Source organism: Gobio gobio (assembly GCF_949357685.1).
Source record: "Gobio gobio genome assembly, chromosome: 14".
NCBI lineage: Eukaryota > Metazoa > Chordata > Actinopteri > Cypriniformes > Gobionidae > Gobio > Gobio gobio.
This window is the reverse complement of record NC_137107.1, coordinates 26,902,546-26,916,566: the sequence shown is the minus strand read 5'-3', so window position 1 is coordinate 26,916,566 and position 14,021 is coordinate 26,902,546. Positions and strand designations below refer to the sequence as shown.

Below are 14,021 nucleotides of genomic sequence, written 5' to 3'. Positions count from 1 at the left end.
TAAATATTTGATCATGCAGTGCATTTTTGTTTTTAAAAACAATTTTTCAGGTAGGTCTAACATTAGTATTGAGGTAAGAAATACTAAAGACATTTAATAAGAAATCAAATGTAAATTAATATTGGTCTTCCCTGAATAAATTAAATTAGATTCATCCTTACACTTAAGGTTGCAAAAGTTAGTCATTCAAGAGCAGTGGGTGTCATAAAGGTTCAACACAAGACAAAGAGAAACTCAGAGACAGCAGCAGTTTATTCGACAGCTGTCACTTTAAGAGTGAACACGGTTACGGTTACATGCAGTTGCACAAATGTTCACTCGCGAGTCACGACGGGGTTTACGTGCATACTCGTCAAGACGGTCATTTAGTACATACATATGTGTGTATCTGACCATTTCAGCGCACTTTGTACTCGCAAGCTTTTTGTGAGATGGCCTGTGTGTGTGTGTGTGTGTGTGTGTGTGTGTGTGTGTGTGTGTGTCCAGACCGTGCGCGCGAGTGCGGTTTGAACACTGGCAAGACTTAAAAATAAATGCAAATGATAAACTTTAGTGACAATGCGACACTGCCTCGATTGTGCAAAGTGGCAAATCCTGTGTCAACTGAGCACCTCGATTTTAGTGCAGATGCGATGCGCTGATGTGAAGCCATTTGAGCATTTTGAAAGGGAGAGAGAGCGCGCGCGCACGCTGTGATTCACGCGCGCTGTTTGTGAACTTATGTCCCACAGAACGTTTTCAAATGACTGCGAAAGTTATCTAATATAGAAATATGAATTGTACCTCACCTTCAGCATTATAATTATTTTACCCGCACTGGAAAGAGAATGAGACGGTGTCGCTGCATATTATGCCCTAGCTCTCACAGCAGGCGCGGGGTTTATGTGTCGTCAGCATGCGATCGGTTCATGAGATCGGCCTTTTTGGAGACCGCCGATCAACCATCCCAAAGCGATTATCGACCGATCATGATCGGTTGCCGATCGATCGGAGCACCCCTAAACATAACATAAAAGCTTAAAATACCGGTCAAAAGTTTGGATAAATTACTTTTTTTAATGTTTTTAAAAGAAATCTCTTATGCTCATCAAGGCTGCATTTATTTGATCAAAAATACAGAAAAATTGTAATATTTTAAAATATTATTACAATTTAAAATAATGGTTTTCTATTTTAAAAATATTATTTATTTCTGTGATGCAAAGCTGAATTTTCAGCAGCCATTACTCCAGTCTTCAGTGTCACATGATCCTTCAGAAATCATTCTAATATGCTGATTTATTATCAGTGTTGGAAACGGTTGTGCTGCTTAATATTTTTTTGGAACCTGAGATACTTTTTTTCAGGATTCATTGATGAATGATCACTTTTTATCAATTTTTATCAATATTAATTTCTTTCAAAAAAAAAGAAAAGAATGACTGACCCAAAATGTTTGTACGGTAGTGTATATTGTTACAAAAGATTAACAATATACAGCACAACTGTATCCAACATTGATAATAAATCAGCATAATTATTAGAATAATTTCTGAAGGATCATGTGACACTGAAGACTGGAGTAATGATGCTGAAAATTCAGCTTTGCGCCACAGAAATAAATTATATATTAAAGTGTGTTAAAATAGAAAACATTATTTACTGTTTTTTTATCAAATAAATGCAGGCTTGATGCGCATAAGAGACTTCTTTAAAAAACATTAAAAATAGTAATCCACACACACACACTTTTATGTTAGATGCAATTAATTAATTTGACAGCACTAGTATTTTCATATTTAGAAAACATGATAAAACCTAAAAGATCTCGATAACCCACTGTCATTGTTTTTCTGTTCAGTGCAAATGTCTATTCAATCCAAATCCAGCATGGCCTTACACTTCCATAACTTCCCCACAATATATTTAAAAAGCTGATGATGAACAGACACAGAAAAAAATTCTGTGAGCGATGAGTGTTAATTTCTGCTCTCGAGACAGATCAGTTCTGCTGTGCTTGAAGCTTCTGTTTTGTGCTTCAACAGCTCTAGTTTTACAAAAAATAAAAAATAAAAGAAATGGGCAGTATGTAATTTACATGTTAAGTATACGCCTCTTGTCAAAATCCATGTAATTTATGTTATGTAATAGCAAAGGTGCCCATGTGTGTATGTGCCAAGTGGAGTTATATCCCTTGCAATATCAGTAGGTTGTGACGCGGTCTTAAGATTTAAATATTTACATTAATGTGAAAATAAATATGATCTAAAGCTCAATTAAAACAAAGTGTGAGATATTTAAAAAAATTAATATTGCGTTATTTGGAAGCAAAAGTGTCTTAAAAATTACAAATATCTACATTGAATGCAGCACTAAGAATTTTTGTGCAAAGAGAAATAAGACTGTTAGGTCAAGTAAAGCATTGGATGTATATCTAGACAAGTATTTATGAAAAAAAAAAAAGCATATGAGAATAAAAATGAGCTCTGCATGCATGAGCAAAGAAAAGGACATGGAATACTAATGAAAGGTGCTTAGAAATGCTTGAATTATTGAAAAATGTTCCAGCTTGAGTGGAGACACTGGATTCTTTATTAACTTTTGTGTATTATTTTGTCAATTGTTTGGTTTTGTTTGTTTTTAGATTATTTGAGACTGTGACTTTATTTTCATCTATATGAAATATAATCCAAATCAACTGATAACTCAAACGCTGTTCCGGATGTGGTAAACATTTATCATATAACTAGCATGTCAGATTGCCAATATTGTCTTTAATATGCAGTGAGCCTGATGTGCTAAATGCTGTATTCCTGTAAAACACTACATTGGAAGCTGATAAGGTTTATAATTATTGACAAATGTATATATTTTTAAATTTTGTTACAATATACTGTATGGTTGTTCATGTGCAAATATTGGTTTTGTTTTTTGTATCAATAAACAAATGTACAACAGCTGAACATTTGTCATGTGGGATTTATTTGAGTAACTATACGGTTTTGAATCAAAAGAGCAGTTAGAGAAAAAAAATTGTTTTCTTCTTGCATGCTCTACCTTTTACAGTTTGCATCTTTTAAGGCAGGGGGAGACAAAGACCACTAATACGATAAAAATAAAATAAATAAGAAAACATACAGCACAGTGTAAAGTTAGCCTTTCATCTCGACATGGATGATTGATAACGCTTGCGCTATTAAATTTGCAGTCTCTTTAATGTCAGTTAAAACAATCTAAACTCGTAATGAACAAAGCAATGGCTGTTTCTAGAAACACGTGCCACTGTTTCTAGTAACCATAGAAACTAAATTGAGGAGTCTGCTGCAGTGATTTACTTTTTACTGGGGGAAATTTATAAACTATATTTATATGAATGCGGATGAACAAACTTTCTGATGATATCGTCAAGAAAGCGTGAGAAACCTAAGGTAGGTCGCTCAAACTTTTTAAGTATTGCTTTGGTAACATGTTATGAATGCTAACGCTACGTAACTGGTTATAATGTTACGAGGCTGCTGAGAACGTGTTTAATCAACCCGCTTACCTTTACATTTCGGCACCTAGGTAGTTTTATTATTTCTTCTCTTTTTGTGATGTTCAGTCGGAGTCAGCCGTTTAAATAGATACTATTCTCTGTCTTGAAGTGGAAAGGGATGCACATCTCTGGGGAGTGACTTGGCCCAACCGGTTGGTTTCATGTGCTGATAAAATCACAAATCAAAACCGATTAACGTTAAATGTTTATGCCTTTGTAGATCAGCAAAATGCTGCATACACCATCTGTGGAGAAACCTGTAAGTATGATGATCACATAAAAACTGCAGAAGTGGATAAATCCTGCAGGATTTCAGCTTGAAATTTTATCTAAATGTGAATTAAATTAAATCATTTGAACCACACTGTGCAATTTATTAGGTTTCTGAACTGTAAATGCAACTAATTATTCATATGCGCCACTGAATTCAGTTTCCAGACAAAAGGACACATCTTTCTTAATTTTAAATCGTAGCTATATTAGCCACATTAAACTATAAATTATGCTAAAAATTATCATTTCATTTTAAATCTTAGCCACAGGCTCAGTAGAGCTAATTTATTTAACTGTCTACAAAATATTTTAGATGATTTAATCTGCTATTATCACTATCACTAAAATAATTTCAAATATTATGAATACTTTTTAAATAAATAATAATAATGATGATAAGATAAAAGATAAATAAAAGCCTTTATGTCATGTACACTGTTCAAGATGCATATACTGTATACCATGCATTTATACAGCTTACTTGTTTAGTATATTATATGAAATAAATACATTTGCACAGTAATTACAATTGGCAAAATAATGCTTTAAAAATGTTTAAATATAAATTAATGAATATTAAAACATGAAAAGATAAAAGAAAATTATAATTATAAATAATAAAAACAGTAAATAATATAAATGATGCCATTATATACCACAGTTTGCACACAAAAAAAGAGATTATTTCATTTTTAATAAAGTCACAGACTCAATACTTCTCATTTATTTAACTGTCTACAAACTATTTATTGTTTAGATGTTATGCTTGGGCTTCCCCCTATTAGCAAAATGATGGGTATTATTATTATTATTATTATTATTATTATTATTATTATTATTATTATTATTATTATTATTATTATTTATTGACCATTTCAAATCATGTTTTACCTCTAAGCTGCAGTTCTTACAGCAGGGGGAGACATTGACATTTAATAATAAAAAAACATCATAATAAAACGACTAGACAGTCACAGCATAAGGCCTAATTGTAGTTGGTGTGTGTGTGTGTGTGTGTGTGTGTGTGTGTGTGTGTGTGTGTGTGTGTGTGTGTGTGTGTGTGTGTGTGTGTGTGTGTGTGTACAGTAGCCCACACGTATGTATGTATGTATGTATGTATGTATTGTATAGCTTATTGTTGTGGGTTTGATTTTTTTAGTTAAAAAAAGTGTAAAGGCAGAAGCAGGAAGCATGAAGCAGGCAGGAAGGATGTGGTCTAATGGTGCTGTACACAATGAAGCTAGACTGCGCAAACATCGTACAAAATTTCAGATTTTACATCATGAGTTTTACATATTGTGGTGTGGTGCTGATTTAAAAAAGGAGGAACTACAGAGTGTGATATCCAGGCTAGATCACATCTACTGTGCTTTGCTTTCAACACGTTTTAAATTTTAATTGAACTTAAAACGAGTCATTTAATTTATGATAGTTACAATATGCCTTTTCCACTGTCCCAGACCAGACTTTACAATGCATAAGCTGGAGACAGTAAAGCAGCAACGTAAGCTCAAGCGTCGCCATAACGACCGTGGAGCAGCTGCCGCGGACGCATGCGCATTACTTCTCCTCCCCATCCGCGTCCACCTCGTATCCTGTTTCAGGTCTAGCGAACTAACGGGCTGGCACATATGGCCATTGCCTTGGTTGAGGTGTTTTCTGTAGTTTCCTTTGTTTACCCCAGTTCCTCCGATATGCGGTCAACACGCTCTCGCTGACTAAGGACGTAAACCTTTCCCCTCGCGCTCTCTCACCTTGATGAGAAGTCAGAAGAATGATCGCATCCCTGTCTAAAGGAAATCTGCTTGACGTGCTGCAGGAGGGTCCTAATGAGGTACTGAACTCATAAACCCTCATGCCTGTTTATACGTACATCCGTTTCATTCGTTCATTCAGGTTCTGATAAGACAAGGCTCAATGAAAAGTTAAAACACAGCTGTCTCAACTTATTAGGCGTTTTACGCACGAAACTCCGAAGAGTGCGACGGCATTGTTTACGCCGTCTGTGAGCTGTTACTGTAGAACAACAGATAGCAGCTTTTTGCATGTAGTATTTGATGTTTTTGAGCCCCTTTGTCGTATAAGTTAGTTTTTTACCATCAGTGTTTATTGGTTAACAGCAGTAATACAAGCCTTGTGCTATATGTACACTGCGCTGAAGCTATAGCCTGCAATGCATGTATAGCCTGTTTAAAACACCCAAAATATACATATATGTATAGATATTTATATATTATATATAAATGCATTTTAATGGGAATTACAGTTGCAAAAATAATGTACATATACAATTATGAATATTGAAACTATAAATTAGTAAACTATAAATGATGGCATATATAAAACAGTTTGCACATCAAAAGTAATAGTAGCAGGACATTTTTTTAGCAGTAAAATGCCACTCCATAAACTGAGAGAGAAGGATAGTCTTGACAGCTGTTAAACAATGGGAGACACAATCCCATTAATCTTTCCTTTATAGAGACCGTTCAATGTCACACAATTGTAAATCTATGTATATATTATGTGATATAAATGCATTTACACAGGCATTGCAATGGAAGAAATAATGCTTTGTAAATAATGTTTTAAATATGAAATAAATATTGAAAATTAAATTATATGTAAAAACAGTTAACTAAATTATGCCATATATAGACCACAGTTTGCACAATAAAAGTGCTAATTTTAGTAGTTTGTCAGCAGTAACATGTCAGTAACAGTCCATAAGACTTTCAAACAGAGTGGAGGATAATCTTGACATCTGTTAAACAATGGGAGACACAATCCTATTAATATTGCATTTACTGTATAGAGACTGTTTAATGCCACAGAGATATGTATGCAGTGAATTCCTTTTACCCTTGAATTACAATTGCATGAATAATGCTTTGAAAAAAATGTTTTAAATATAAAAAATTATGAACATTGAAAGGGGAAAGGATGAATTATGCCACATATAATACCACAGTTTGCACAATAAAAGAGATAATTACAGTAGTTTTAGCAGTAAAATGTCAGTGACGGTTTACATGCAGCTGTTGCGTACGAAATCCTACTTTTGCAATAGTTGATTTCCAACATTGACAGCATTTTTGGGCAGCATGCTAGGTTTTGTGACAAGGTCCGCCATTGTGCTGTACATGTAGTCACCTGTCTGCTTTTCTTTCTCTGATATATTTTACAAATGGCAGTCCAGTTCTGGATTAAATTATAGTCTCTTAACTGATGTATTTCTTAACTTTATATGCAGGAACTAACTCTGAATAAGTGTTAAAGTCCTTTTAACTCGGTGGCGATTACTATATCGTCATGCTCCTATAAATGTGGGAGGAGGTGTTAAGCATATTATGCCATTTCTGTAACCATGTGCACTATCATCAGACATTCCCTACTGATGTTACCTAAGACTGAGTGCTTCTACATCTGCCTGCCCTGGGGCTGTAGCCATTAAACCATCAAGCACTGTTCTCATTGATTTTTTTGTTATGAATCCCAGCCGTCTCAATCCCTACAGATATTTCAGTTCCACCTAGTATAAGGTGAGAATACAGCCTAGCAGCAAGCTCTAGTGATGGAGATATATCCATCTGTAGTGTCGCTGTGGGAACAGACAGCTCATTTGTACAGCTGGCTGCACAGGACTCTTGCTATCTTCCAGTTTTACAGCAGAGTCAGCATATTACACTGCATCTGTGGTGAATGCTCTCTGTGTTAGGTGTTCTTCATGAGAAGCTCGTCACTCTGGGCCACTGTTAGATTGAAGTGAGACAGATATGCTTCAGACAGAGCTTGCATTGTGTTAGTCAGCCCACCATGTGGCAAATCAATAAATGCTACTGTGCACAGTTAGCGCATGAAAGGTCCTTGTGAAAAACATGCAGCGCACATTTTGCTGTGCATGTTTTCTTGACTGTGCACGTGTCGTGACACAACACAGATCAATTTAGCATATGGTTGTGAACTACTAGATGTTGGTTGGGAAGTTGAGGCCCAGGGAAGTTTTCCCCACAGCTTTCCAGAATACTAGTATACTGTGTGTTTTGTCAGGGAGTGACTATTCATGCATGTTCAATTTTGGTCATAAACTACGATCGATTTAGTTTTTTTAAGTCTCTTATTCTCACCAATTTGTATTAATTACAGTTTAAAGAAACTGTTTTCTATTTTAAATTCATTTTAAAATGTAATTTATTTCTGTGATGGCAAAGCTGCATTTTCAGCATCATTACTCCAGTCTTAAGTGTCACATGATCCTTCAGAAATCATTCTAAGACCTCATTTACACTGCAGCTCTTGATGCCCAATTCCGATTTGTTGACTATATGATGTCCAATATGCTGGTTTGGTGATCAAGAACATTAATTATCATTATCAATGAATGATAAAAACAGTTGTGCTGCTTAATATTTTATGTGGAAACTTTTGTGGATTCTCTGATGAAAGTTCAAAAGAACATGATTGATTTGAAATAGAAATAACATTATAATGTAACATGATTTGAAATAGAAATAACATTATAATGTAACAGTACAATGTCTTTATTGTCACTTTTGATTGATTTAATGCAACCTTGCTAAATGAAAATAAATCCCCAAAAATCTAAATCTTACTTATCTTTTCCATTTTTTTTAAACAAAAAAGAGACATTTTGAAGACATTTCAATAGACCTCTTTCAATAGATGTCCTCAAGTTCAACTCACTGCCTTCTGTTGCTTTGGAAAACAGCTCAATTGTGGGGAATATTATCAGTGAATAGCATGTAAATGTTGGTCTGTTTCTCCTACAAAGCCATTGTATGGCTTTAGAAGACTTGATAAGTCATATGGCTTTCATGATAACTTTATGGATCTTATGTGTTGTTTTTGGAACTTGAAAGCTTCACTCTCCATTCACTGTAATTATATGGAAAAGAGTGACCAGCACAACCTTCAGAGTCTCTGCTTCTGTGGAGGAAAGAAAGTCATGCACGTTTGAAAAAATAGTTATGATGGTTAATGATGTCAACAATTTATTTTTAGAGTGAACTATTCCTTGGTTATTGGTGGGCTTATTTAGCTCACATAAGAAAAGCTTTTTCCACCTGCTGTATTTTTCCTGCAGCCACCCCACATTCTTCTGCATTGTAAAAAAATGCGCAGCACATTTGCCAAAGGGTAGAACTGCGGCAAACCACACTGCAGTCTTTATGTGTTCCTACATGTATTTGCTGAAGAGGAAGCATGAGCGTGGGGCGTTAAGCTGTCCTTTTGTGACCAGGCAGAAACTGCAAGTCAGACTAATCCATGCTGTTGAACCCGGGTGATGCTGACCGGCCGGGGTGAATGGGGAGGAACTTGGCCTGTCACAGTAGGTGCTTCTTGAGCACTGAGGCATGCATTTCTTTTGACAACGGGTATCCTAGTTGGTATCAACACAGGCACATCCCGTGCAGCCTCTCCACCAGGACCATCAGCACTAATAATAGCTTTCTTTCTGGGGAGCTATGCAGTTTAACAACACATAGAGTCATTAATAGAACAATATTACATCAATGCTAAGAAGATAAAGCAAATAAATAAATATAATGGATTATTCTTTTATTTACTTGCCCAATTTGCGCTTGAGCTATAGACTATAACATAGATTGCATTCGTCTTGTCTTTCTAGCAGCAATTGGCTGCCTATGTGACTTGGGTTAATGCACAGCTGAGGAAGAAGCCTGGACTGAAACCTGTGAGTGATCTACGACAGGATCTCAGAGACGGTGTGGTCCTAGCACACCTCATTGAGATAGTGGGTAAGTCTATACATGATATACCACTATTATTGCTGGACTCTATAATATAATACACATCTTTGTATTGAGATTGTTTTATATATTCGGCAAGCTGGTGAGCTTCTGGATGGCATTCATTATGTGCCACGGGACGATCAGGAGAAGAAGCAGAACGTGGAGAAGGTTCTGCAGTTTGTGTCATCGAAACGGATCAGAATGCCACAGACGTCTGCCAGGGGTGAGTTACAAAGCAGGCTCTTAATCATGCTTAAGCTGATAGACCTACTTATTTCTTTCTCTCTGTCCTCAAAGACATTGTGGAGGGGAACCTCAAATCTGCCATGAGGCTCATCCTCGCTCTGGCTGCACATTTTAAACCCTCTTCATCAGCCAGTCACAGAGCTGGAGCTAGTGTAGGCAGGAGTTCCACTGGCTCCTCGGCCAATCACAGACCGCATTCCACTATGGCCATGGCCCAGAATGCAGCAGCAGCACTGGCAGCAGCCAGACAGGATGCCGCACGCCCTGGCCGCTCCGTCTTCCATCTAAGACAAGAATGGAGGTACATTTAGCTTAATTTTGCCCTTTCTCTCCTTCTCCTCCCTTAATAGAGTTTTGTAAACTTTTATTTCTTTGAAGTAGAACTCCCGCCGTAAAGCAACTAACAGTATTAAGCAGAAGCTTGGACATGCTTTCTTTCTCATTTTAAGAAGATTCATTATCTTTGCTTAAAAGAATAGTTCACTCAAAATACAATTCTGTCATCATTTACTCACTCTCATGTTGTCAGCTTTATATGAGGCTGAAATTGGAGTCATTATCCACTGAAAATCTTCACATCCACCCTAGCTCTTCTTAATGCTTACATGAAAGAAGTAACAATGTCCAATTTGTGAAACAAATCAACCTATTAAGTCAGAGCTTTTCAGTGATTCAGTTCACAAAACCGGTGAAATGTTATCAGTGAAAGATTCTTCGATTTTGGCATACTTTTATGGTACTTTTGCAGCCTTTTTGAAACTTGAAAGCTTTAGTCCCTATTCATTGTGAATGCATGGAAAAGACCAATCAGGACATTGTTAAAAATGTCTCCTAAACACTTTTCCTGATTCGTTAATATCAACAGGTATGTAGTAAAATGTAGTAAAAGATTTCGAGAGAGTTCCACATGTCAATGCAAATCACAGTAGTGGCCGTTTACATTGAAACGTCTCACGACCCGCTGTGAAAAGTGTGTTTAAACATGTCAATGAAATTTACCTGGAGGTAGGGCTGGGCGATATGGCTGAAAACTGTATAACGATATAAGTGTTTCATATCGGTCGATATCGATAATTATTTATATGTTTTTTGACCTATTTAAAATAAGGACCAGGAGAATTTTTTTTTACATCTAAACATTTTTATTTTAAACTTAACCTTCCTCTGATTATAATTCCCTCAGTTATAAAGGCAGAAATGTCAACACAACCATGGAAAACACTCAAATAATTAAAATATAAACACAAGTCTAAAATCACAATGAACACTAAACAATTATCTCTTAACATTAAGGTGCAGTGCCTCCGTTATTTCTTTGTAACTGTTACCGTTTAAATGCTTTGTCATAAGGCACTGATGCAGAGTTCCTCTCCATGTAGTTTCAAAGGCTGAATCCGAAATTGCCCCCTATACCCTTAAATAGGGCACTATTTGAGGGGACAGCCTTTGTAGTGGTGTCCAAAACTATAGTGGACGTTATTGAGTGCACTCATTCAATCCCACTGCACCGCAATACCGAGTGTACAGCCGATGTACACCGGCTGTCCGAATTCGCTCACTTGTTTTCATTCACTCCTTCAAATGGACTAAAGTAGGGAATAGTGATTGAGGGTTTAGGGGGCGATTTCAGATTCAGCCAAAGCCAAGAATAGCGCAAAGGCGAGCGCGTAGAGTACAAACACCTCCCCAAACGAGGCGCGCGTGCTGTCAGCGGAGGCTCATGGCTGAGGAGCCAGATGAAAGTATAAACAAGGCTTAAGGTGGTAAAACAAGTTTGTGGTATTACCAGTCTTGGTGGGGATGACAGTCTTGCAGATGACATTGGTCTGACTACGGTCAGACTTATATCATCCAAAAAACTGCCATACTGGCGAGCTGACTTGTTTTCCTGTTTTATTAACAATTTCCTCGCTCGCTGCGGCACTCATTTTCCTCTTATCACTCCACGCCGGTTCTGTTTACTGAACAATTAATCCAACACGTGACAACGATATGGCGCAGCCAAACCTGATACAGTTACATGATTGGCTGTTAGCCTGTCACTCCCTACGTTGCTTGGTTACCAGAGAGCGAGTGCCTTTGTTCATGCAACCAAACTTGCTTCGCTCTTCCGACGAAGAAAAAAAAAATTATCGAACGTTTTATCAAATGCATTTTTTATTGATATCGATTACGTGTCTATCGTGATACATATCTTTATCGTTTTATCGTCCAGCCCTACCTGGAGGTATTATAGCCTCAGTCGGTGACGTCATCAGCGCACCTGCTACACAAGGCTATAAAAAGATGAGCCCCAGCTGTAAGCTTTCAGGTCTCTTTGTTTTGAAGACCAGTCCTGGGACATCATCAGCACGGCACTGCAGTGTAGCATCTCGTTCCGCTTTATCAGGGAACAGGGTTACAGTCAAGTAACCCCAAGTGTTCACTTTCAAAAGCTACACTCAATGCTGCATGAAGTATGCAATATGGTAACGAGAATACCCATGCCGCCATGCTTGATGGTGTCTGGACCCCCTACGGTTGTGCACAAAAACGCAAGAGTCTCAGACATTAGCTTGTGATGTCAACTCAAGGACATGAGAGCCCGGAGTGGCATGAGCATCCAAGCTATAAAATCCTTTGAATGGGACCAATCTGCCGCATCACAAACACTTTGTAAAGGGGGCACCCCGTGCTAATGCCTTTAGTAGAGGAGGCAACCCCCCTAGTGGATTGAGCCCTTAATCCCATAGGCGAAGCTTGACCGCACGCCTCATAGGCAAGAGCAATAGCATCCCTGACCCAATGTGACATTGTTTATTTGGTGGCGGCAGAACCTCTGTTACGGCCCCCAATACAAACAAACAGGTGCTCTGACTTACACCACTGGCTAGTGCGGTGGACATAGGCCTGAAGAGCTCGGACTGGACACAGTCTATGAAGTTTCTCCTGATCCGGCGTTGTGAAAGCCGGAGGGCAGAAGGTTTCAAGAGTGACAGGATGTACAGCCGAGAAAGGAACCTTAGGCAGGTAGTCAGGATGAGGATGCAAAATTACTTTCACCAAGCCTGTGACAAAAAGTCTAAACAGGATGGCGATATTGACAGAGCCTGCATATACCCAATTCTTTTAAAGCAGTTATAGCCATACGAAAAAAACATCTTTAAGGTCAGAAGTCTGTCAGACGCTGACTCTTAATGGTTCAAATGGGTCTTAACCAGACCCTCGAAGACTATAGCTAAGTCCCGTGAAGGGACCTTGGTTCTTACTGGAGGCCTCAACTGCCTGGCACGAATGAAGCGAGCAAGCAGAGGATGCCTCCCAAGCGGCACCCCATCCACCAGGGCATGGCAAGCTGAAAGAGCGGCCACATAAACCCTGAGAGTGGAGGGGCAAAGTGCCTGTTGAAAATTTTCCTTGCAGAAATTTTTAGCCATAAGAAAACCATTCTAAGGGTCAGAAGTCTGTCAGACTCTGACTCTAACAGTTCAAAGGGGGTCTCAAAAGACCCTCGAGGACTATAGCTAAGTCCCATGGAGGGATCTTGGTTCTTACGGGAGACCTCAACCGTCTAGCCCCATTAATGAAGAGAGCAGACTGAGGATGCCTCCCAAGCGGCACCCCATCCACCAGGGCGTGGCAAGCCGAAAGAGCGGCCACAAACCCTGAGAGTGGATGGGCAAGTGCCTGTTGACAATTTTCTTTGCAGAAAGTCCAGGCAACCTGGCAGTTAACTGGATCTGTATTATGTGCCGTACACCCCATTTACTGGCAAAAACTTTCCAAGTGGAGAAAGCCCTAGTACTAAGGTTGGCCCGCTTGAGACAGAAGGTCCCTCCTTGCCGGAACCGCCCACGGGAATCCGTTGAGGAGGGACACCATCTCCGAGAACCAAACTTTGTTCGACCAATGCAGCACTATCGATAAGAGGCAAGACCCTTGTTGGCGAACCCTGGCTAGAACTCCCGGGAGCAGAGCGACTGGAGGGAAGGCATATAGGCACATTTTGGGCCATGTATGAGCCATCACATCCAGACCCAGCAGGGCTGGGTGACTAAGAGAGAAGTAGGAGACATTGCGCTGTCTGAAAAGAGGCTAAGAGGTCCACTTCCGCTCTGTAAAATCCAGATCTGCTTGACTACTTCTGGGTGGAGTTTCCATGCCCCCATCTGTAATTTCTGTCTGGACAGTAAATCTGCTCCCACATTCAACCTGAATGTACAATGCTCTGAGTG

At 38.5% G+C, this 14,021-nt stretch overlaps 1 protein-coding gene across 2 annotated transcripts in view; it reads left to right on the top strand.

Moving 5' to 3' along the window:
- Positions 1-5,362: 5,362 nt before the first annotated feature.
- Positions 5,363-14,021, top strand: part of dixdc1b (DIX domain containing 1b) — a 33,617-nt gene continuing 24,958 nt past the window's right edge. The window contains exons 1-4 of one of the 2 annotated variants that reach the window (XM_079836008.1): positions 5,363-5,621; positions 9,438-9,567; positions 9,659-9,784; positions 9,859-10,108. In XM_079836008.1, the coding sequence (XP_079692134.1) occupies positions 5,562-5,621; positions 9,438-9,567; positions 9,659-9,784; positions 9,859-10,108 (566 nt within the window). In that variant the 5' untranslated portion in view covers positions 5,363-5,561. The remainder of the gene's footprint in view (positions 5,622-9,437; positions 9,568-9,658; positions 9,785-9,858; positions 10,109-14,021) is intronic. The other variant, XM_079836007.1, reaches the window with a different exon arrangement.